The sequence below is a fragment of the Clinocottus analis genome, unplaced genomic scaffold (genome assembly GCF_023055335.1).
Source record: "Clinocottus analis isolate CAN_PGR_092001 unplaced genomic scaffold, fCliAna1.0.p SCAF_19, whole genome shotgun sequence".
NCBI classification, from domain to species: Eukaryota; Metazoa; Chordata; class Actinopteri; order Perciformes; family Cottidae; genus Clinocottus; species Clinocottus analis.
Genome location: NW_027175920.1, coordinates 4,789,539 through 4,811,782, shown reverse-complemented (window position 1 = coordinate 4,811,782; position 22,244 = coordinate 4,789,539). Strand labels below are relative to the sequence as shown.

Genomic DNA, 22,244 nt, shown 5'->3' with positions numbered 1-22,244 from the left:
GTAAGAAGCTCCTCCTCCTTTTTTCAAGTACTGAATAGAGCTGCGAGGCAAACGGAAGACACATTTACTACAAGACACAGAATATAGAAAACACTAAACAACCAGGGACCAGGGCTATGAACAAAAAAACCCCAATTCTGCTTTAGAAATGAAGAAAAGCAAAATCTTGGACGACGGCATAGCACTCAAATCAAAAATACTGGTTGAGGATACAGGCTGTAACAAAAAGGGCTTTACTAATTATTTAATAATGCATTATAGAGCAATAAACCATTCGTCAGTCAAAGGATTAGGATCAAAATAGTTAATAAATTGTCAGTCACCAATTTTGCATTATTTATAGGAAGCATAGGATAGTGTAATAGTGTAATACTTGGTTGTGGCAGCAGAAAGCAGAGTTAAATATTTTATTATTTAATTTTGATTAAATGTCTTAAAAAATTGAATAAAAGTGCAAACATGTAAAGTGGGTAAATATAGTATACACAGTGAAAGTGTTATTGATGTTTATGATTCAATTGACAGAGGATCTGGGGATTTATTATAGTCTTATCGCAGTGAGCAGGAATGTTCTCCTGTATGGGTCCAAGTGACAGAGATAGTATGTATTTAGCAAGTATGTAAGTAAAGGGATCACAGGTTGCTCCCTTTCTAATAAAACAGAAAGATAATGACAGACAGAAGAAATTGCTGAAGCCTCAAAATCTTTGAAGTGAAGTTTTATTTGAAAAAGATACCGTCATGAGTAAAGTAAGTAATGTGGATTGTATAAATGTCCGTGCAACCAAAATGAGCACACGGAGGCACTTTACTGCCTTCTGTTGCCACGTTACACCGAGATATCCAGCTTCATGTCCAGCTGCAACTCTCAGAATATCAGATAGTCTCACTTGTCAGTTCATTTATGTTGTTTGATCTAATCTAAAACAAATACGATTAAAAAAAAAAAAACTACTTCAGAGTTACAAAACGATAAGACGTAACCTGGGTAGAAAGATGAGTGAAAGCATCTTTAAGGGTGCAGCACGGATGTCAATTCATTTGCAGTTCAACATAAATCAATGTCATTTTTTGCTTGTGAGCTGCCATGTGAACTCTGCAGGAAAAAACATGCACACTGAAAAAACTGACGGAAAATATGAAATTGTTCACACAACTTATCAGGAAACAACAGTGCTAAGAAATTAAACTTAACAGAAACATGACATTTTGCCATATGGCATCTTTCTGCAGCGCTTTGGCCCCAAAGCTCAAGTTTATACAATCTGTTACAGTAGGTGAAGGGAACAATCAGTATTTAAGAGGGTGTTTCCTTGATGCTAGTTGTGATAGATGCAAAGTATAAATATCGATGCGTCTTCTCACTTATAGAAACTACACCGACAGGATAGAGAGTAAGATTAACCCAATTTCATTGGCACCATTTCCACCCCTTCTGTGGACGTAGGAGCTGCTAGTCTCAGATGTTTTCTTTAGAGCACTAAGTGTATTCAATCAAGCATATGAGAAGAACAATATGCACCAGTGTAATGTGGACTATGAAAATGCAACACCGCTTTGATTCAAACTTTGTATATTACACCAACTGTTGAATTTACACAGAATCACAACTTTCAGAATACATTCATTTTATCGTAAAATCACCACAGCAACATCGACAAATCTCTACAAAAATCCACCTCACTGCCCACATCAGCCACCGGGAAGGAATATGTATGGAGTGACGAAGACCACAATCTGCAATATCATCAGTAATTATTCTCATTATCAAAGCACGTCATCAGGTCAAAAAGAAATAAATACATATATAACAATATGATAACACTGAAGTCTGGTTGGTGGCGTCTCTCCACCATCCCCCCTCCCATTCCTCCCCTTTTGAAGTTAGACGCCCAACTTGTTGGCGATGGTCATGACCACTTTGAGGATGGGCATGAAGGCGGAGATCTCACTGAAGTTGCTGCTGCTGACAATCTGGGTGTGGACCTCCAGACCCCGCTGGTAATTCTGGCTCGCCACACAGCGGCTGATCTCATGGAGCCCGTTCAGAATGTTGTGGGAGAGCTGAGAGATCGACAAGGAAACATGACATGTTACTATGTGGCATCTGATAGTAAGCCTAACAAAAGTCAGAAAGTTCACAGTGCCCATGAAAACATCTTCAAATTGCAGGTTTTGTCTGACTGAACAGTCCATTTTTTCCCCCCATTTCCATTGGATCCATTGCTACAATGATTATCAGAACTGTTAATAAAGCACTGTTTAATTTTGAAAGACCTGCAGTGAAACTTGCATTATTTGTGTTAGCACTTCTATGCTCGCTTCTGGAGTTGTATTAAATGTTTCCATAGTATGCTTTTGTTATTTTAATGAGTGAAGCTGTGAATAAAGACCTACCCGGCTTTACAGGAACTATGTTCTTCCTTAATGCTATCTTGATCGCCAGGGGATGCGTTTGTTCACTTTTCCACTCTGATCTAGTCTTTAGGCCTTCGCTTCTATCTTTATCTCTTTTTTTAACCTGTTTTGCCTGCTGAATCAGTTCAACATCTTAGATATATTCCTTAAATGCATAAGCATAGACATTTCCGTCTGCTTCTCACTGAGATCGCTTTTTTTGTTTGCCCAAACATAGTATATTATTTGTTCAGGGAGAGCATTTGTTCTAGGCTCCATAATAGCTCTGCAAGTTTGACAGAGTAGGAGTAATGGGCGGGGCATAGTAAGTTCTTTGGTGTGGGTCGTATGAGGATGTCGCTTCACTTTCATTCATTACTTACCGACTGCTCTCTCAGCTTGTCATACAGGTATCCCAACCGTTTGGCTGCATCATCAAGTTTCCTTTTTGTTTGCTGAAAAAGGAAATATTTGCAATCATTCCACAACCCATAAAATCCAAACTTTCTCTGAGATTAATTATGGATTCAGCCGCACTCGCCAACAGTGAAACTTACGGGGTCTCCGGCTGCGAGCTGGCATCGATGCACCAGACTGTCAAAGGTGGATTTCAGGATCATGTGATCAGCAGGGATTTCTTTCTGCTCCACCCTCTCGGCTGGCAGCTGCTGCAGAAGCTGAGGAAAAACAAGGATATAAATATAAGGTGTTTGCCGAGCAAGAAACAAGATAACAGCCCTTTGTCCCACACACACACACACACACACACACACACACACACACACACACCAACCTGAACATTAGGCTCCTGAGGGGCTCCGGGGGGGACTTGGGCGTGGTTGTGGGTCTGAGGAGCCTCCACAGGGAATCCCATCACAGGGGCCGTGATAGGGGCTGGTGGTGTGTAGTTATCAGGGAGCTGAGAGCACACGGCAGTAAGATACAGCCAGTCAGGGACAAGACACTCTTAAATCAATCATATATGTAATGTTTTGGCTACTTTGTGGACACGCTGACAAATGTTTAACTTCAGTCAGTTAGACTTTGTCTGGTTTATAGGGTTGTTACATGTCGCAGGTTTATCAGAGCTTGTTTTGCTGAAAACATCCGCCCTCTGCTGCTGGGAATTAGGTTAATGAGAGCACAATCCAATTTCTCTGAGGGTTTGTCACGCTGCACTTTCAAATTACATCTAGTCATTTTATTTATTGGTATTAATCAAATATTCATCAGTGCAGCTTTACGAATGGACATCACATCTTGAACTGAGCTGTTGTGTTGAAATATTTAACCTGGTCTATAACTACTATTCAGCCCTGAAGAATGTGTATCATTAATAAGAAATTGTAGAATTATGAAAGAGGCCAAATCTAAGCAGGATTATTATATTGTAATGTTCTTTTCTTAAAAATATTTACAAAAAATACACATGGAAGGGGATTTACTAAAAGCTTGATTTGACCTGTGCTAACAACATTTGTTGTAGACTAGAATACTAAAAAGGAACATTTTGCAAATGTTTTCTAATTAATTACATTTAGTACATGAAGTAATACACAGACTAGACAAAATTTACCAAGAAGTCTAGATTGATAGTGATAAATACATGCATACCTTCTTCTTTCTGGGTCCACCTCGTACTGCTGGTGGGTCATTCCAGCCTTCGTGGGGTCCTAAATCAGAAGAGGGAGAATTTGAATTGGAGCTCGTGGCATTTCTTTCATGCTCACACTCAAGCAGTCAAAACATTGACAGCACAAGACGACCTCTTTGTGCGAAGGTTAGTCTGCATGGCAAAAAACGTGTCATTACGGCAAAGATTCTGGCAGCTTCAACACAGCAGCAAATGTGAGCAAATGTTCATACGGCATCCAAAAGGTCACTTCAACAGTAACAATATCATAATGCTGAATAATAAAAAGCATTGCATAAATGTATTTTTGCGCTCAAAACATGTATGTATCAATTGAAAATGTAAAAATGTCTCCACAAGACTGCTCATATGCTAACTTCGACACCTACGATTTTTAAGATTAAACTATCAAAAACATAATTCAACAAACTCTCCATTAAACAAACAGAACAATTAGTCTTCAACTCAAAACAAACATTATCAACTACTATGAAAATAATAATCTACAGCATCTCGATTTGAGAATGGGAGATGTGGTTTTGTTTACTGTGTTTTAAGCCAACATCCATACAAATAAAAGTCACTACATTATCCTCAAGCATAGAGCGGCACACGCAAACACCACCAAAAATACACTGAGGGACCAGAAAAACATGTATAATGGAGTGCAATCTAATACCAACGGTAGGTTTTTGTTTTAAACAGGTGTTTCTCTGGTCACTCAAGTGTAGAATTTGCTGCACTCTTATTCCATATCCAACCCTAACATTGTCACCTTGATAGTCAGACTGGGAATTCAGCCAGGGAAAGAATCCTGCAAGTCAAATAAGGTGGACAGCGCAACATGATTCAACAACCGTCAGCAACAGATTCCTCGTGACATCTGTTACATGTCGAGCAACATGAGATCTACCTGTAGGAGGAGGAGCCACAGCTGGGGCCAAGAAGGGCTTTACAGCAGGAGCCCCCGGGCCTCCCTGTGGGTACCCTGATCCGAGAGGGACATAGGGACCAGATGCCATGGGGGGTGCAGGCCCCTGGTTGTGGAGGCCCCCTGGGTACATGGGAACTGGGGCTCCGGGTTGGGAGCTGGGTGGCATTGGGCCCGTGGGTGAAGAGGTAGACGGCATGAAGCTTGTCGGTGGCACCCCAGGGCTAGGCATGGTGAACAGGCCTCCAGGGGTCGATGACGGAGGTGGTAATCGAGGTCCTGATAAGTTAGCAGCTGGCATGGAAGGACCTGGAGGAGGGAAGCCTGAGGGTCCCCCAATGGCCATACGCTGAGGCTGGAATGGCTGATGAGGAAGAAAACCTGGAAAAGGACAAGTGCTATTCGATCAAACTATAAAGCAAGAAAGCAAGTCTGTCTGTATGTCCTTCACGTATCTTCAGAACCGCTCATCCGATCTACTTCACACTTAACGGGTATATTGGATGTACTACCATGAGAGCGCTTTTGTCCAATTAGGTGCAATTTAGACACGTTCAATAGTAAACTTTGAATAAACAAGCGAACGTGTGCAACAGGTGCGGAGCTACACTAGAGTGTATTTCTCTAAGTGTATGGTATTTTGCTAACTTCAAACACTGAGCACATTGCCACCAGCACAATACCTCCACTAACTAATACCTCACAATTAAAGCCCTGCATTCATATTTCTACTTCAAGTGAAAAAGAGGAATTATCAGCATAATGTACTTCCACTGAACTCTGTTCAGGGTAGAATTTTCAATTCTAAAAAGAATCTGCCTGAAATACCTAAAAATAGATTACAACATCAAACCTGGAGCCGGAGCAGGATGTTGAGGATAGGACGGCCTCAAGGCAGGGCGGGTCCCACTGGGCGGCTGTACATGAGAAAAAGGCGGCAGACCTGGCCCGGTGTTGGGTGGAGCTTGAGGGGTAAAAATCGACGGCATAGGAGGCTGCTGTTGGGCAGCCTGGGGAGGAGCAGAGGGTTGATACTGACTCTAAAGTGTAAGGGAAAAAAAAGAAAAGTCATCAATAATTACATGGGAAATATAGTCTTGCAAAATATATCATTTAATGCTTTTGATTGCTAATAAATGTATACCATAATTTGTGCTTTTGGTGTAAGAGTCTGAGCAGCAGGAGTGGGCTTGGCTGTGGGCACTTGGCCTCTGTTGAGGGAGTTTGGATGGTGGTGTTCAATGACAGCCTCTTCCTGAGCGTGGAACAGCCTGTCTTTCAGCATTGTGATCCCAGTCTGGGAAGACAGGATTGTGTCAACACAAACTGGTATTTCCCTGTTCTGGGGATTATAAATGCTTTTTGCTGCGACGCCTCTTACTTGGTCTGAGGTCTCAGGCAGGTAGCTCATGGCGATGGCCAGACTGCCCTCTGCAGCCAGTATGCCAGCGTAGCAGGTTAGCTTCTCGGCCAGGATGGGGCTCTGGATCTCAACCTCACTGTTGCGGAGGCGTTCGATTGACTTACGCAGCATCATTACTTTTTCAACCAGATCCTGAAAAACACACAAAGAAAGTCACATGACACTGTAAGGGGTACATTACCGCTTTTAACATGTGACTAATGTGTCTTCTATGTTTATAGTCTATAGTAGCTTTATGATGTTTGTAAAGTGTCTTTGAGAATTCTGAAAAGTGTTATATGAATAAAATGTATTAATAATATTATTATTCAGTGCTTATACATTTGGGCTAAAATAGTTCACCCTATGTGCAGCTTATAAAATTGTCTCAAAAAGATCTTCTTAAACTTTGCACATCAGAACAAGCTACCATTCTTAATTCATCACAACTTGGTGGGATCCTTCTGTTAGACACACAAATTGTATTGGAAAATACAATAATCAAAACTGCTTTGCATGAACAAAGTACAGAGACAAAAGATTGCACCTCTAGACCAAGAGGGGAGGCGCAGTCTCTATGCAAGGCCCAGCACTCCACTAGCTTCTCAATGTTCCCAGAGCAAATGTAGCATAGACAGGCCTGCAGGCAGCGCTTCTCCGTCCTCTCATGCTCCAACCGACCTCCCAGGGTATCTACCAAGAAGAATCTCAGAATTAAACAACGTGAAAGCCAAAAGGTAAGGCTGAAATTAGTGCAGAGAGGCTGAACACAAAAGGTACATGTTATTCAGCAAGTAAAGCAAGTATTCCTGAAACGGTAGTTTGCCTGGAGGCGAGGCAAGCTGCAGCATGATCATCGTGGAGCCACACTTGTGAGCAACTTACCACACAGACGGGCAAAATCTTCAGGGTGGGCGTAAGTCAGCAGAGCAGCGAGAGCCTCCTTCCAATTGTCTAACTCACAGCTTTGCACTATGTCTCTCCAGTTCTGGGTCACCACTGACGATATGAGCTACAGTTGAGACAGACACACTACATTAACTGTTCTTCCTGTGATCGCACACATTGAAACAGAATGAATTAAACATATGCTTACCATGGAAATGCTGTTCTTTTGAATGCTTAGGTATTTTTGCTGAGTTTTCTTGAGCAGCTCCTCCCCTCCGCTGATGGACAAGAGGATGGCTTCAGCGTAACGGCCGTCGTTGAGACACAAATCCACAGCTCCCTCAAAGTTGCCAACCAGCAGCGCCTGGCTTATCAAACCATCGGTGTCTTCAAAAGAACAACACGGTCATTCACCATCAGCGCAGAATGCAGTTACTTTTTCCAATGAAAACCAATGACAAACTACTTCAATTAAGTTTTAATTGTTTTAATCACATCATTAATTGTGTGTGTGGATGAGGGATTTACCACATGAAACAGGGATCTGGAAATTTGAGTTTTCCTTTGGAGACTGAGTAAAGAAGTCTGCCGGTGAACCAGAACCAGAAGTTCTGGCACCACCTACAGCGGTTGCTACATCAGACCTCTGGAAATACAACAAAGGATATTTTACAGTAAAACAAGTGCTGCAAACTTGGTAGGCAAATAGCAAACAAAATATCAAAAGAAATATAAACATTTTGTGTGCAGACTTGCCGACCTCAGTGGAGAGCCGCTGCATCTTTTCTGCCAGATCTTTGGCATCCACTCCATGTCCATTGTGCTGAAAACTCTTCCCCAGGCATTTGGAAATCTGAATAAACACAATAGTTTTTACAGCGAGCAGAATATGGGTTACAGTAACATGCTTATATATGCCAGATAGTAATTAATGGCTACAGTTATAAATCAGATGGCAGAACACCTTTTTCTCCAGTTCCTCTTTGCTAAAACCCAAAAGTCTGAGGAATTTAACACGGGCTTCATCCTCAAAGTTCACCTGCAAACAGAGAAAGTGAATTACTTAAAAACTAAAACAACACTACACTGACTGTCTCCATGTCAAGAGGATGCAAGGTCCCACCAGAAGGAACTTCCATATGTCCTGCTCAGCGTCTGATTTGGCGCTCTGAATCTTGGCCTGGCAGTAGTTGTTGAAGGAGCCCGACTGCAGCGCCGCCTGCAGCTCCCTGGAGCGCTGGAGGAACTCTGTCTCCGTGGTAACTTGGCTAATAAACACTTGTCTGGGGACAGGCTGGGGGCTCTGCACCGGAGGCAGCTTGGGATTCTCAAAGGTTATCAGCTTTCCTCCGAACTGGGGGAGGGGCAGAAAGAAAAACACAAAACCAGATCAGTCATTAACACCTTTCCCATCACCATGCTAATAGAAGGTTGGAATGTTGCACTTACTGCGAAGGAAGCGCCCACAGGCCTGCGCACCCACTTAGGTGGCTTCTTCAGAGGGGAAACTATAGTGTCCTGCACTGCAGGCGGAGGAGCTTGCAGTGGGGGGAGCACTTGCCCTGTCCCAAAGGGATCCATTGAATCAAATGAAGAGGATATCTGTGAAATGAAATGTTTAGAGTTAAATTCAAGCACAAATCTTTAGGGTTTGAGCTGAAATCGAAAATCTGTGAGTATTTTTGAGAATTGATGAAGCGACATTTTCGAATTTCACTGGTTTTAGCTTCGTGTAGAATGTAAACATCTGCTGGTTCTTAGTCTTGTACGAATGCAAACTGAGTTTTGGAACTAAATATTTTTTAGACCAAAGGATTAATCTCTAAATAAAAAATGTAAAAAATAGCTCATTTAAGTATCTTTTAAATTCAATGTTATATCGTTGTTCATTAGTCAATGTCAATAACTTCACACCTGCGCCATCTTGTGGACAAACAAGGCAGCATAACACGTCGCCTTTGGGATTAAATACATTAAGAACAGCAACTACCTTATCAGCTGTGCTTTGCTGCTGAGCCTTCAAGCTTCCTCCCATAACAGAGTAGACAGAGATTCTGCCATCAAATGAGGCGGCTGAAAGGAGGGCTGGATTCCTGGGGCACCACTGGACATCGAAACACCACTGGTTCGTTGTTGGAAGCTCATAGATTACCTGAAATAAAGTAAATGACACATGAGAATCCACATCATTGTTGCTAGGTCACGGTAATGAGGCAAGGTAATTCAGGCCTAACAGAGAGGCAGCAGTTATTGTTAAATACCTCTCCAGTGTTTGGATTCCAGCAGAGGATCCTGTTGTCTTTAGCACTACTCAGTAGGAGCTCAGAGTCAGCCTGGCTCCAGGATATAGACAGAATCCCCCTGTAAGGAAACATCAATAGAAGGTATATACAGTATATTCTGCAACATGACAAAAAAATCTGAAATGAGCACAAACTGTTCAAGCCTCACCTTGTGTGGTTCTCAAAGACTTTAAGGGGCGAAGTGGCAAAACGGAGGTCCCACATCTGGATGACTGGCATTCGGTCATCTTCAGAGGCCAGCACCAACTGAGTGGCTACGTCTGGGTGCCAGAGCATTCCTGAACAGTGCATCTGAAATCACACGAAAGATGGGCTTTATTTAGGATGTTAAGAGACTTTCTATAGGGTGCAACATAATTGTTTTAATTTTGTGTAGCCGGAAAACAGCTGCAAAGCTTACAAATATTTGCTAAATTAATTCTGCCTCCCAAAGCATTTATGATTTGACTCATGAGTTGAAAAAAAGAGTTTTCAGAAAGTAGATATTTGTAAACACAGAGTGCTGCAGGTTAAAATCAGAGACTTGACATAAAAGCAGTAATAGGAGTTGATTGTAGGGATGCTAAGAGCACTGGACTGTCCTGAAAGTGTACAGCAGGCGTGAATATTATAATTCTCATTACCACAAGTCAAATTGTATTGGAGGTAACTTTAAGAATAATGCTGACCATCTATTAAAACAACCCTTGATAATTCATTTTCAATGATACGAGTACTTAATGATACTATGTACTGTATATACTCATTCATGTTTATGTGCTATGTGTTAGTAAACTAAAAATAAGTTAGAGGGCATGGCTGAGTGATGACCATAGAAAGCCAGTCTGTCTGTCTTTGTTTTTCTGTACAGTGGTCGTTGTGAATGAGCAGGCAAAGCATAAGAACAACCGCTTTACAAAGGTTTAATCATCTAGTAATGTTGTGGCAGATTATTAATCGATTCATGATAAATTTAGTGTTTTTGGTAGAAGATAACTTCTGACTTAATGTCATTTGTATTAAACCCACAAACCCTGTTGCTGTGGTCGCTGATCTTGATGATGGGCTCGTTTTTTCTCAGATCCCACACGACTGCTTTCCCACTGGGGCTGGAAGAGGCCATGATGTGCTGAACCTGCCTGTTCCAAGACACCACACTGATGTCTTCAGCAGGCTGAAAAACGAGACAAAGGCTGTTGTTATCAAAACAAATCTGACTTTTTATGAAATTGATGAGTATTAACTCACATACATGAAACTAAAAAGGTAAAGAAACAAAATAAATCTGCCAGTGGTTTCTAATTTGTGTATTGGCTCAGAAAAGTACATAAGGGCAGAAAGAAAGAAGTAAAATCATCTCTCGCAAAACACATGTGAACTTCACCAAACTCACAATATCTCAAATGACACACCCACCTGCGTCTTTGTTCCTGGTGTCATTGGACTGTTAAAGTTGTTCAGATCCCAGATATATATCTCTGAATCGTTTGCCCCTGAAGCGAGGAGATTACTCTGGGAGAGGAAAAATTGAGAGCGATCAATATTGTGTATAGCAGCACCAGGAAAGAGAAATCCTTCTGTGCAAACTGTCTCTAAGGACACAGAAGATTTATCTTGAAGGCGTTTACCTGAAAAGGGTTGAAATCGAGTGCTCGGATGGGTCCTGTGTGTTTGTCAGACTGCCCCACTATTGCCTCTGCACCAGAGCTCATTATGACCTCTGGGTTATATACAGTTAATGTGCCACTTTCACTGCCGCCAACCAGTCTCCCTCCAGTACCATCGGCTCCCATTCCAAAATCCACCCATACGATACTGTGCAACCTTTGGAATATGAAATTTAAAGTGAGTTATTTGTTACAAATGGCATACTCAAAGCCAAAACTGGAAAACACTTGGTCTTTAGGTGAGCAGGCCTCACCTCCTGTATACTTTTTCAAAAGCTATGTTTAACTGTCTAACACTTTGTCTTTAGAGCCAAAAAAAAGGGTGGGAAATAAAATACCATGGATTTAGTGTATTCATTCGAAACAAGACATTAATTATTTCAATTATTTGTATCATATTCTATCAGAACTTCCAAATGTATACAGGCCCTACTTATGTGACTTATCTCCAGTGGCTGATACAGACAGAGGTAGCATCTTGTATCCTATTCATGTATCACCTCTATAATGTACCTGTTTGAGGTGGGTAATGACCCTTTGAGCTTCATATCCAGAGATGGATCTGAGAAGTCCACCTCAAATATTTCCAGGGCAGCTGTGGTGTTGAAAGAGGCATCCAGCTGTTGTGCTGATGTTCCTAAGGCAAGGTGGATAGGATGGTGCTGGGCAGGACTCCACGCCTGGTGGGCTGTCCTCTGGATCTCCTTTAGCCTCATATTCCTCAACAAGTTTCAAGTCCTGGACAGACGAACGGACTCCACTGCATCAAAGATAACACACGTTTTGCTTAACAATTGGTGGGGATTAACAGTACACTGTTAAGTACAGAACAAACACAGCTCAAACACTCCTAAAGTCTGACTTAGCTCCAACAACGTGCCACCTTGATGCACGAATTTCGCAACGCTTTTGGTGTAAACGTAGTTGACAGGTTGTCTCCGACTATACCCTGAAACTGCTGGCTAACGTCAACTCACAGCTAACATCCACTAGCGTTACATCATGTGTAACATAGCCACAGTAGATGTCAACCACATCCCAGTAACCGGTGATATTATCGACGTTAAATTGTCGCCAAGTCACTAAGAAATAAATGCGATGCGAACTAACCTGGTACGTGTCGCCAGTTAGCTTATGCTAGCATTTCGCAATTGCGTCTCGTACAACCATGGTTTAAAACATTGAACACAGACTATCTGCTCGCCGCCATTACTGACCCATCAGTTCAGTAAAGGGATGAGTTAATGTCGTATTCATAAGACGTCGTACAGGCTAATAGGGTAACGTTAGCTCCGGTGTATAACCGGAACCGACGCTGCTTCTAGTTAGCAAATCAGTTCTTCAGCCACCACCCTTTGCTCCCATATTTCAACAGAAACGCTGTGTATCAGACACGTTTGAACCCAGCAAAGAAAAAGACACACATGGCTTTTGAGAGTAACTCACATCAACAGTCTTTATCACAGCCCAACTGTCCGCATCCACAGCAAGCCGGAGAGACAGCTACTTCTCAGCAAAAGCTAGCAGCTTAGCAGCAGACGGATTTCGCTCAAAGTACTTTGCCGTGTTGTCACTGAGCTACGGTGGCCGACACGGACATTTCGGTCTCATATGGACGTGGCCTAAAGTAACCCAGACGTTACCAATGACCAAACTTTTTTTTTGTTGTTGTTTTTGTAAATTGTATCTAGCTCGGATTATAACGACGGATCAAAAAATGTGTGAACATGTTCTTTTATGACTAGTCAGTCCAAATTCAACTCTTTTAATTGTGAGCCATTTGGCAGGTCAACAATATTTCTATACAAAAAACAGCAACACATAGATGAATGTAACTTATACAAGTCTTTATTATTGAGAGAAATATATATACACGAGTAGAGTCAGATTGTAGTCATTAGATTTCGTAATTTTTGACTTCTTCTGGTTGTTTTTCCGGATCTCCTCCTCTCTCCAAGTACAGGTTGTTATAGGGATACTGTTTTGGTGCCTGGAAGACAAAACAAAGTGTTTACTGAAAATTGCCACACTGACAGTAGAAAGAAAAAAATCAAAAATCACCCAAAACTACAGGTGGCACAGCACTAAAAATAAATTACATTAAAAAAAGTACAAAACATATTTGGAGTAATTCCAAAATAATAATGATAATGGAGGCGGTCAGGATAGAGTATATAGAGCAAAGCAGGTCCTTAATTCCAATTAATATAACCAAGTCACACCAAGTGTAATACAAACTAGCAGTGCAATCTAAAACCTTTACTATCATACTCTCTATTATGCCAGAAAAAAATTTAGTAAGTACTAGTTAGTACCTAGCATGTCAAATGCTTTATGCCAAAAATACCAGAAAGTTCTACTGCATTCGGTCACTGTTGGCAGTATGCCAGCCAGCGTGTTTTTATATATATAATATAATGTAGTTGAAATAAATAAACCCAAGCATTGGTCTTTACTTACAACAGGTTGATAAGATGGGAATTTGTGCCCAAGGTAGAACATAAAAAGCATGAACCCGATGAAACCAAACAGTTGTTTGCACATTGTGGGCCAATCCACGGGACTGGGAGATGTATCCACACGGTTCCTGATGAACATGTCAAAATCCCAGTGCATCTAAAGAGAGAGAGAGAGAGAACAATCACTGATTAATGGTAATTATTGTACTGTAATGTATATACTGTTATAACCATTCATGTTGTCATCCAAGTGAATTTAGGATTGTAATGAAGCACTGTCTTGAGTGGAGTCTGTACAAAATAAGATAATCAAGCTGATCTGAATACTGTCCAAAAACAATTGTGTCTATAAAGAGGAATGATATACTGTGCACTTGAGTAATGTTTGTGTATGTTGTTATCTATACAACTGCCAAAATCTAAACCTACAGTGCTACTCATTCTAGACAAAATGATGAATGCACAATGTTCAGAAATTATACAATTGTATGTATGTGCGATGTCTCTTTATTACAGTAGTGATACAATATAAATATACATAACATATCTTAAAACAATTGGTAGCAAGATAAGTACAGAGTGGGACATATTTCCAAATTACAACAAACATATATTTGATATTTCTGGGGCTCCTTTTACAGAAGCAATTGTAGAGCCTTGATTACATGCAGATCGCATATGGGGGCAGGACTGGCTTCACTTTTGGCTGTCAGTGTCAGGCTTGACTTATGTCTTTCACTTAGAAATTCCTATTTGTTACAAGGCTCATTCATTAGTCACAATTATGGTGTTAGTTTTGGTAAGTGAAACATACCAGAATGAGCAATAATAACATGATTTCATGTTGAATGTCATTAAATTTGGTGGAACTAGTTCATGTGATGGAATGTCTTGTCACTATATGGGTTGCACATCTGCACCTGATATCAAAACAAGGGATCATTATCTTACCGGCTCTCCCCAGTTCCTTCTCAAGTCAGGGTGGTCCCACTTGTACCAGGGGTCTCTCTCATGCTGAGATTTGTCTGGTAACATTGGATAATCACCAAAGCTACAAAAACACAAGGATGGCAGTTAGTTAAACATGACATATACTGATGATATACTAGTGATTCATGTGATGTAGTTGTGATGTTTCAGGCAAGCATAACAATACTGAGCTGAACATTGCTTTTCATAGGTAGATAGATAGATAGATAGATAGATATGTACTTTATTAATTCCCAAGGGGATTAACAGCAGAGAGACCAAGGGCATTTTAAACTAGTACGAATGACGGGCTTTTTAATTTTTTTTTATAAAGCTCACCCCTCGCCGTTGTCGGGATATGGCTCATAGTCCTCAATCCTCATGTTGTACTTCTTTGCAGCAGCAGCTTTCTCTTCTGGGGACGTCGGGTAGGGACCAGGTAGACTACCCTTTGACGTACCAGAGGCTGACACACAAATCATTTTGGAAAAACAATTTCGAAGTTACAAAATACGATAGCAAGTAAGCATGAAGTAAATTAAACCAGTGGACGTGTAAGGAGCTGCACACTCATTCAAAACAGCGGAAGCTGCTCAGCTAGCGCAAGTAAACGTTAGCATGTCAAGGTTACGTTCATTCGAGGCTTTAAACTTAAAACTATGACAAGTATCTGAACAGAAAATGATCAGAACGAAAGCTATACAATTACTGACCTGCTCTAGATCCCGACAAAAGGGCTGAAAGGCCAGGACCTTTTCCTTTAGCGAGAGCCTGGGCCCACCGTCGGAAACCAATTCCAGCCATGTTTACTGGCTGCTGCTGTCCGACTCCGACAGACTAGACAGCACGCATGCGCAAGATCTGATGTAAGGGTCGGCGTAAAGACCATTCCATACTAAACATATACATTAACAAACATAATTACTGCATGGGCCATTCAAGATATTAACAAAAGCAATAATAGTAGTGAAAACAAAAGCAACTACTAGAACATGTATTTTAAAGTGTTTTTATTAATTCATAGTAATGTATGAATGACAGACACCATCATATTCGAGTAAATGTGACAGTGACATGCAAACTCCTCAGTAGCTGAAGGGAACTGGTACTCAGAGTGAATGCACTGAGGCCCCGAGGCCTATTCCTCTTCTCATCAGATCCAGCTCAGGTGCACAAGTGCATTTACTGGGGGATCGTCACTCTGCCACCGGTGACAAATTAAATAAAATCCGTCATAGAAGATCTGCTATGTCCTTCTCCACATTCTCAATGGGGCAATGAAGTTCATACCTGCAGTAAAGGGAAAACATTAGCGCCACTATTATGTATGACCTAATGAAGGGCTGATTTGGTTTCTAGTATGCAGTCTGTAATGTATAACTTCACCTTTTGAAGGGCATGCCATCTGCCGTAATTAGGAACTTCTCAAAATTCCACCGAATGTCATTGACATTGATTGGGCACCAGTAGAATTTCTTCATATCTCCAATAACAGGATTCACAAATGGCAACAATTCCTGTGACAGTATAAATATACTCTATCAATAAAAAAATCCTTAACTAATGCTATAAATTCACATATTTTGTAAAATTAAAACCCAACACTACCTTTAGATAGGTGAAAAGAGGTTCTTCATTTAATCCATTCACCTCAACCTTCCCAAAGACAGGGAACTTTGGCACAAACCCACCACCAGGTCTCACATACTTAAGAGCGTTAAGGGTTTCCTGATTCCCTTCTGAAAAGATATAAGTACAATATTGTATTACTAATGAGTTTACAACTTATGCTTCAAGAAAACCTGTATGTATTCATAACTTCAAAATAACATGTCAAATGTTTACCACTTAGCATGTACATCAGACAAACAATTATGTTTGGAGGTCTGTAGTGGAAGAAGTATGCAACTAGACATTTATTTTTTGCAAGGGGTCGCAAGCCACAAAGCGTAGTATAAAGTAACATGAATAATAAATCCTGTACACATACCTCCATATTGTTCTTAGGCACACTACTTGAGTAAAGTACAGTATTCCTCTTGCACACCAAAGTAAATAATATGTTATGGCTGTCACATTTCAAAAACATCCATGTACCCACCAGGTGACTGGAGACCAAATTGGTTGCTGGGGAATCCTAGGACAGTGAAGTTGAGGTCGCCAAACATTTCCATCAGTGCATTCAGTCGGTGGTACTGAGGGAACAGGACACAAAATCAGAGGGCTTTAATAAAATATGACTGCACAGGAGATGTGTGATGAGATAATGTGATCTGAGTGCAATCAATCATTGCTCTTTGTAGAATATTACCTCCTCTATTGTTGACCCTCAGAAGGTGGCAACGTTGATGATGAGAAGCACTTTACCCCTGTAGTTACTGAGCGGAACCGGCTGTCCATCCAGGGTCTCAACAGAGAAATCATAGATTGATTTATACGCCATGCTTGTACTTAAGCTTGTATATGGGATTGTAGTCAGTCAAGAGTGAGTATTCACTCGGCTATCCTGTTGGCTCATCTCATTCACTGAAACATAACTCATGGGTCAGCAATTGTTCAGCATGAATGACTTCATTGTTCTCCTGGGCAGAGGTGAGCTGGCAGGATGGTCATCTTTTCAGCACATGTGTTCCAGGAAAATAGGCTGCTAATGTGGTGACAGCTGATTGGCTTTGGAAATTAAAGATTAAAAATAAACATATATGGGTCAGGCTCATTTTGGTTGCATCCTTTCCTCTTTAGAAATCACACTTTCAGAAGGAATACATAACACTAAGAATACCATTCAATAATGTATCTTTGGTTCCATATTCTGAAATCACAGTCTAAAGTTACTGCACAGAACAATAGGCATTATATTTACTTATATGTATAACCATAAGATGAGATCTTTGTAACTAGTTAATTTGACTAATATTATTTTTGTATTGGAAATAAAGGAGTTTAAAGAAAAATGAACATGAAACAAAGAATACTGGCAACTGCATGATCAGAGGAGTCCATCAGGCATTAATAAAACATTTGGGTTATTGTATAATCGTAAAGCAAATATGTAAATTACTTTAGCATGATCGTTGACGTAAACCCGGAAAATTACAACTGCTGCGTTCAAATTACTCGCAAACGCGTAAATCCATAATTATATTAGACCCACGTTACCGAAACACCACGTCTCTAACATTTTTCGAAGCATAGTTTTGATCACAAACGACAACAATGTGCTGAATTAAAGAGTGGCGATAGGCTAGCTGTTGTTTCATTATTAGAAAGTCCAGTGGTGCATAATTGGGCATTTAAAAAAATATTAAATAGAGATATCAACATACAAGGTAATACGACGAATACATATTTGTGGGTTTGTCACTTTTACCACACAACTGATTGTCTTTCATCTTTCCGTAATGCCAAATTTGGCAGCACTTATTACGCTTTTGGATAGTTAATGTGCCATTCCGATTTTGGTTTAAAGTCTTCTGATAGTCCCTGAATGCAGCATTGGGTTTGGGTTACACCTTAAACGGTTGCAAGATGCTAAAGGAAAATACGTTATTTTGGCACCTATGTGAAGAGCAATGCGTCCCTAAAAACTGCGTATAACAAAGTTGAGTCAGAATGGATGAAGAGGACAAGATGCGAACGTGAGTGCCTTTGAAAATTCTGGTTTTGCGTTTTAAAAGCAGCTGGTTTAGTGGAACCGACAAGCTAGCTCCTCGGCTAACAGCGGTAGCAACAACAACCACTGGAGGATGTAGCTGGTTGTCGTTACACCTATTCATTTATGGCTGCTAACTTAAATTATATATACATATATCACCGTGACAAGGCTGATATGCCATATCATATTTAATGTCTTCACGGTATTCTTGCTTCCTAATATGTATCTTAACATGTAGTGTTTCTGATTGTTCTGAGCTTTGAATGCAGTGTCAAAATTCAGCAATAAAACAAGGTTGCACTTCTTCAGCAGATGCCATCTTTTTGACTTGCCCTGGGAGGACGTCCTGGTTCCACATATTTTATGCCATTTGCCTCTGCAACACCTTGTCAGCCTGCAGAGGGTGAGCAAGCAGTTCCACAGCCTCATCCAGGTGTATCTTGCCAACTGCAGGACTTTTGATCTGTCCTTGGTAAGTCCTGACAAGTGAGAGTTTGAATAGTCTGTAAATATATATATTGAGATGTATGATGATGGAAGTCTGCTATCTGGGTCGATGTGATCTTTACAGATTGGACCATCTATTTCCAAGGAAGCATTTTGCTCCATGTTGAAAGACAACAAAGTTCTCCACAGCCTGCATCTTCAGAGCTGTTCGGACTGGGTAACAGACAAGGAGCTGCTGCCAGTCATTGGCCAGAACCAGCACCTGCAGAGAGTGGACATGAGCGGGTGTGTTTCGCTCACCCGCCACTCCCTGGTGGCGGTGTCCTTGAGCTGCATGCACCTCCAGCATCTCGGCCTGGCGCACTGCGAGTGGGTGGACAGCCTGTCCCTGCGCAGCTTGGCGGACCACTGCGGGGGTCTGCAGTCGATCGACCTCACAGCCTGCCGCCAGCTCAAGGACGACGCCATCTGCTACCTGGCCAAGAAGTGTTTGAAGTTGAGGTCTCTATCTTTGGCAGTCAATGCCAACGTCACTGATGAGTCGGTGGAGGAGGTGGCCAAGAACTGCAGGGGCCTGGAGCAGCTGGACCTGACAGGTTGCCTGCGGGTCAGGAACCAGTCCATCAAGTATGTCATATCTTATTTTCAAGTGTAATGCAGCTAAGTTTGTGCCACCCCTGCCCACACTTTAACATGCACCATCTCACTTGTGCGCCCATCCATAATATCCTCTGCATGCTGTGCTCACAGGACTCTTGCAGAGTACTGCCCGAAGCTGCAGTCCCTGAAGGTGAATCACTGCCACAATGTGACAGAGTCGAGCCTGGATCCTCTACGCAAGCGCGATGTGGTGATAGATGTTGAGCCGCCTTTACAGAGGGCTCTGGTGCTTCTTCAGGATGTGCTGGGTTTTGCTCCTTTTATCAATCTCCAGATATAGCCAGAAGGCTATCTATCTGTCAAATGTAGACAGGTAAGCAACACGAGCAGTATATATGAGCTTCTGACGTGTTTATATCTCTATAAGTCTATTTGCAGCAAATAAAGGGAGTGACAATCACTTGTAATGAACATTTACTTTCCTTTGTGACAGGTTTCCTCATCAAAGCAGTCACTCTCAGCTGCATCATTTGTGCATCTCAGTGGCTCTAGGGAATGTCAAGATAATTCAAGAAGACCTGAATGTTTTACACTCAAGTTTAAAAATAATTTGGGCAAAAAAACTCACTTGAATGGGATCAAAGATGACAATAACGTTTACATCTAAAAATGACTGAAAAAAGCCATGTAGTTTGTTTTAAGAATTGCTGCCTCATGTTTAAAAGATGTCACTGCACTATTAGTTAATCGTGTTGTAATAATTTGGCTTTATAGAAAATAAGATCTGACTAAAGTAGAGTGTATTGTTTTGTTGTTTTTTTTAAACACAAAGTACATTGTTTACTTACTGTGTATATGACATTTTAAGAAAAGTCTTATCTTATGTTTCATTTCGAAACATTACAAATAATGTTTGAGTTTAATTAAACATTTCATTTTGCATGTATGCAACAGTTAAAAGGATCAATTCACCCAAATCGAGCAAAAACATTTTCTCACTTTTTGTTTGATTTGTCTAGGTTTTCATTATCTTCACTACTGAGACTTCTGCTGCCGCTACAATACAATGAAGGTGAATGCAATTTAGTTAGTGATGCTGACCGTTTGTCTTCCAGAAACAAAGTCTCTGTGACTCTAAAATGTTCTTGTTATGTTGTCGAAGCAAATATTTCGTTCATATTGCATATTTGTGTAGCGTAGTATTTGTTTGAAATTAGAGTATAAAATGACTATTTCCATTAAACACTTGACATGATTAAAGTAATAATAATAATCCTGTACTGAAATGCTGTTGCCCAGTAATACAGTATATGAATTATATACATAAGAAATAATAAATTGCAAAATACCATCAGAAATGATCGTTGTCACTTTTCCACTTTATGTATTTGCTGTGATGTAACATTAAGATACGCAATCACACTTTTTCTCTTCTAATGCCGATTCCAATATTCAATCTGAAAGTACCCATCTGATACCAGTGCTCTTTTTTTTCATTTAACATTTTTAAATAGTTTAAAAATATATTTAAAAAAAATCAACCCCCATTACTGAATTAATATAACTAATAGCAAAAATCTCTCTGACTTTTATAATGACATTGAAGAAGACACTTTATTTAATGTCGAGTGGCGGAGGTCACTTTGTCCAAAAAAGTGTTGAATATGGAGCTTGAAGATCAAAAGAAATCTAAGTAATTTTTCCCATGCGTTCTTGACAAATATGATATATACAACTGATAAAAAAAATAATGACCGAGGCCTCCTTTTAGCTTCTTAATCAATGAAAGTTGAATGATTTGTAACCTGCTGTGATTGACAGGATTCTTTTAGTTCCTACATTTCCCTCGATTGTCGAGCATAGGAGGGTACTGTCAAAGCGTTGCAGCGTGGAAGTGAAAGATGGGGTTGACCTCTTCAATGCACATACATGTTGTGACTCAGAGTGACACAAGGTGGCAGCAGTGAGTCAGGATACGTGCCTGTTGTGAGTCTGCTGTTTGAGAGGCTGCATGACATCCAAACTACAGTCCATTCAGAAACAGTGATAGTGTACATGTAAAATGTGGCAACAGGGACAGGTGTATAAAATAAAGCCAGGAACCTTTTTCTCTCAGATTTAATTTAATGTCTGACTCGTTGGGCAGATCTTGAAAATAAACATCTTCATGGTGTTAACACTTTCTACGATGGACGAACATTAAGAGTTAATGACTCCCTTTGTTGTTACATGTCAAAAAAAAATCCCTCTTAGTTTCCTCCGGTCTTCCGATTTGCAGACTACATTGTAACTTGCCTCTGTCACAACACAACAGGTCTATTTTCCACTTGATGGCATGGTTTACTCCATCTGCTGCGTGCTGTCCACGCAGCTGAATGTGCACCAACAGAGAGTTGTGTTTGGAGGGCTTCAGGGATCGACCGGCATCCTTCTGTTAGCTGTGCTGATCATCATATTGTACCGCTGTGGCTCCGAGGACACATCGTGGTTTCAATAGTTATAAAGTAAATGTTGGAATCTCCTTTCGTAAAGCAACTCCCGCTGCATATCATTCAATAGAAACCCATGTTTTCAAAGATTTTGCACATTTTAAGTAAAACTTAAAGAGGGAGGAGTCTGGTTAACATGCTCCATAGATATTAATCTTGTATCACAATATGAAGAAGGGGAATTTGAATGTACTGTAGGTCACTGACTGAAATAGAAAACTAACTTATGTTATCCGTATGATAGTTTGTATAAATAACATCTTCATGTTCAGTGGCCCGTCCTTGTTGCTGCTCAGCACTCAGCGGGTTAAAAACGTTTCAGACGACATTCATCATGTAAGACCTCAATTAGCATTGATCTGCAGAGGGGGAAAGAAACATAGCTGCGTTATTATATACCATGGAGCAATTTCTGTTCCAGTGAT

General features: G+C 40.7%; 4 protein-coding genes across 7 annotated transcripts; 1 reads left to right on the top strand and 3 right to left on the bottom strand.

Annotated features, from left to right (window-relative positions):
- Positions 1 to 363: 363 nt before the first annotated feature.
- Positions 364 to 12,783, bottom strand: sec31b (SEC31 homolog B, COPII coat complex component). Of its 3 annotated transcripts, none has more exons than XM_068582536.1 (26): positions 12,647 to 12,783; positions 11,714 to 11,960; positions 11,162 to 11,357; positions 10,950 to 11,045; positions 10,567 to 10,707; positions 9,703 to 9,845; positions 9,513 to 9,612; positions 9,242 to 9,403; positions 8,701 to 8,853; positions 8,375 to 8,605; positions 8,216 to 8,290; positions 8,012 to 8,104; positions 7,780 to 7,897; positions 7,460 to 7,638; positions 7,249 to 7,375; positions 6,911 to 7,056; positions 6,343 to 6,516; positions 6,106 to 6,258; positions 5,815 to 6,001; positions 4,944 to 5,342; positions 4,806 to 4,844; positions 4,012 to 4,070; positions 3,191 to 3,316; positions 2,955 to 3,074; positions 2,781 to 2,852; positions 364 to 2,064 (listed from the first exon to the last, which is right to left on the bottom strand). In XM_068582536.1, exons 2-26 carry the CDS (start codon positions 11,914 to 11,916, stop codon positions 1,885 to 1,887), a joined length of 3,672 nt encoding a protein of 1,223 aa, XP_068438637.1. In that variant the 5' UTR covers positions 11,917 to 11,960; positions 12,647 to 12,783; the 3' UTR covers positions 364 to 1,884. The 3 variants fall into 3 exon arrangements, with proteins under 3 accessions (XP_068438637.1, XP_068438638.1, XP_068438639.1); XM_068582537.1 differs by lacking the exon at positions 12,647 to 12,783 and adding an exon at positions 12,311 to 12,439; XM_068582538.1 differs by lacking the exon at positions 4,806 to 4,844 and having other exon boundaries at positions 365 to 2,064.
- Positions 12,784 to 13,026: 243 nt separating this feature from the next.
- On the bottom strand, positions 13,027 to 15,460 carry ndufb8 (NADH:ubiquinone oxidoreductase subunit B8). Its single transcript, XM_068583345.1, has 5 exons — positions 15,342 to 15,460; positions 14,968 to 15,094; positions 14,611 to 14,710; positions 13,661 to 13,816; positions 13,027 to 13,190 (listed from the first exon to the last, which is right to left on the bottom strand). The coding sequence occupies exons 1-5, from the start codon at positions 15,430 to 15,432 to the stop codon at positions 13,098 to 13,100; spliced, it is 567 nt and encodes a 188-aa protein (XP_068439446.1). The 5' UTR covers positions 15,433 to 15,460; the 3' UTR covers positions 13,027 to 13,097.
- Positions 15,461 to 15,860: 400 nt separating this feature from the next.
- gpx9 (glutathione peroxidase 9) lies at positions 15,861 to 17,382 on the bottom strand. The gene is made up of 5 exons (XM_068582541.1): positions 16,940 to 17,382; positions 16,730 to 16,823; positions 16,237 to 16,367; positions 16,015 to 16,145; positions 15,861 to 15,918 (listed from the first exon to the last, which is right to left on the bottom strand). Exons 1-5 carry the CDS (start codon positions 17,069 to 17,071, stop codon positions 15,861 to 15,863), a joined length of 546 nt encoding a protein of 181 aa, XP_068438642.1. The 5' UTR covers positions 17,072 to 17,382.
- Positions 17,383 to 18,123: 741 nt separating this feature from the next.
- Positions 18,124 to 20,688, top strand: fbxl15 (F-box and leucine-rich repeat protein 15). 2 transcript variants are annotated; one of them, XM_068582540.1, is made up of 5 exons: positions 18,124 to 18,266; positions 18,596 to 18,755; positions 18,855 to 19,357; positions 19,481 to 19,703; positions 19,824 to 20,688. In XM_068582540.1, the coding sequence occupies exons 1-4, from the start codon at positions 18,241 to 18,243 to the stop codon at positions 19,668 to 19,670; spliced, it is 879 nt and encodes a 292-aa protein (XP_068438641.1). In that variant the 5' UTR covers positions 18,124 to 18,240; the 3' UTR covers positions 19,671 to 19,703; positions 19,824 to 20,688. The 2 variants fall into 2 exon arrangements, with proteins under 2 accessions (XP_068438641.1, XP_068438640.1); XM_068582539.1 differs by having other exon boundaries at positions 18,593 to 18,755.
- The last annotated feature ends 1,556 nt before the right edge of the window (positions 20,689 to 22,244 follow it).

Excerpts from the sequence above, each read along its gene's own strand:
- fbxl15 (XM_068582539.1), top strand. The coding sequence starts at position 18,241 with ATGGATGAAGAGGACAAGATGCGAAC. Across the intron at positions 18,267-18,592 it reads GAAGAGGACAAGATGCGAAC|CAGATGCCATCTTTTTGACT; the intron begins GTGAGTGCCTTT and ends GCACTTCTTCAG. Across the intron at positions 19,358-19,480 it reads GTCAGGAACCAGTCCATCAA|GACTCTTGCAGAGTACTGCC; the intron begins GTATGTCATATC and ends CTGTGCTCACAG.
- sec31b (XM_068582536.1), bottom strand. The coding sequence starts at position 11,916 with ATGAGGCTAAAGGAGATCCAGAGGACAGCCCACCAGGCGTGGAGTCCT. Across the intron at positions 7,639-7,779 it reads CCAGATCCCTGTTTCATGTG|ACACCGATGGTTTGATAAGC; the intron begins GTAAATCCCTCA and ends GTTCTTTTGAAG. Across the intron at positions 6,259-6,342 it reads TGCCTGAGACCTCAGACCAA|ACTGGGATCACAATGCTGAA; the intron begins GTAAGAGGCGTC and ends CTGTCTTCCCAG.
- ndufb8 (XM_068583345.1), bottom strand. The coding sequence starts at position 15,432 with ATGGCTGGAATTGGTTTCCGACGGTGGGCCCAGGCTCTCGCTAAAGGA. Across the intron at positions 15,095-15,341 it reads TTTGTCGGGATCTAGAGCAG|CCTCTGGTACGTCAAAGGGT; the intron begins GTCAGTAATTGT and ends TTTGTGTGTCAG. Across the intron at positions 13,817-14,610 it reads GAAGGAACTGGGGAGAGCCG|ATGCACTGGGATTTTGACAT; the intron begins GTAAGATAATGA and ends CTCTCTCTTTAG.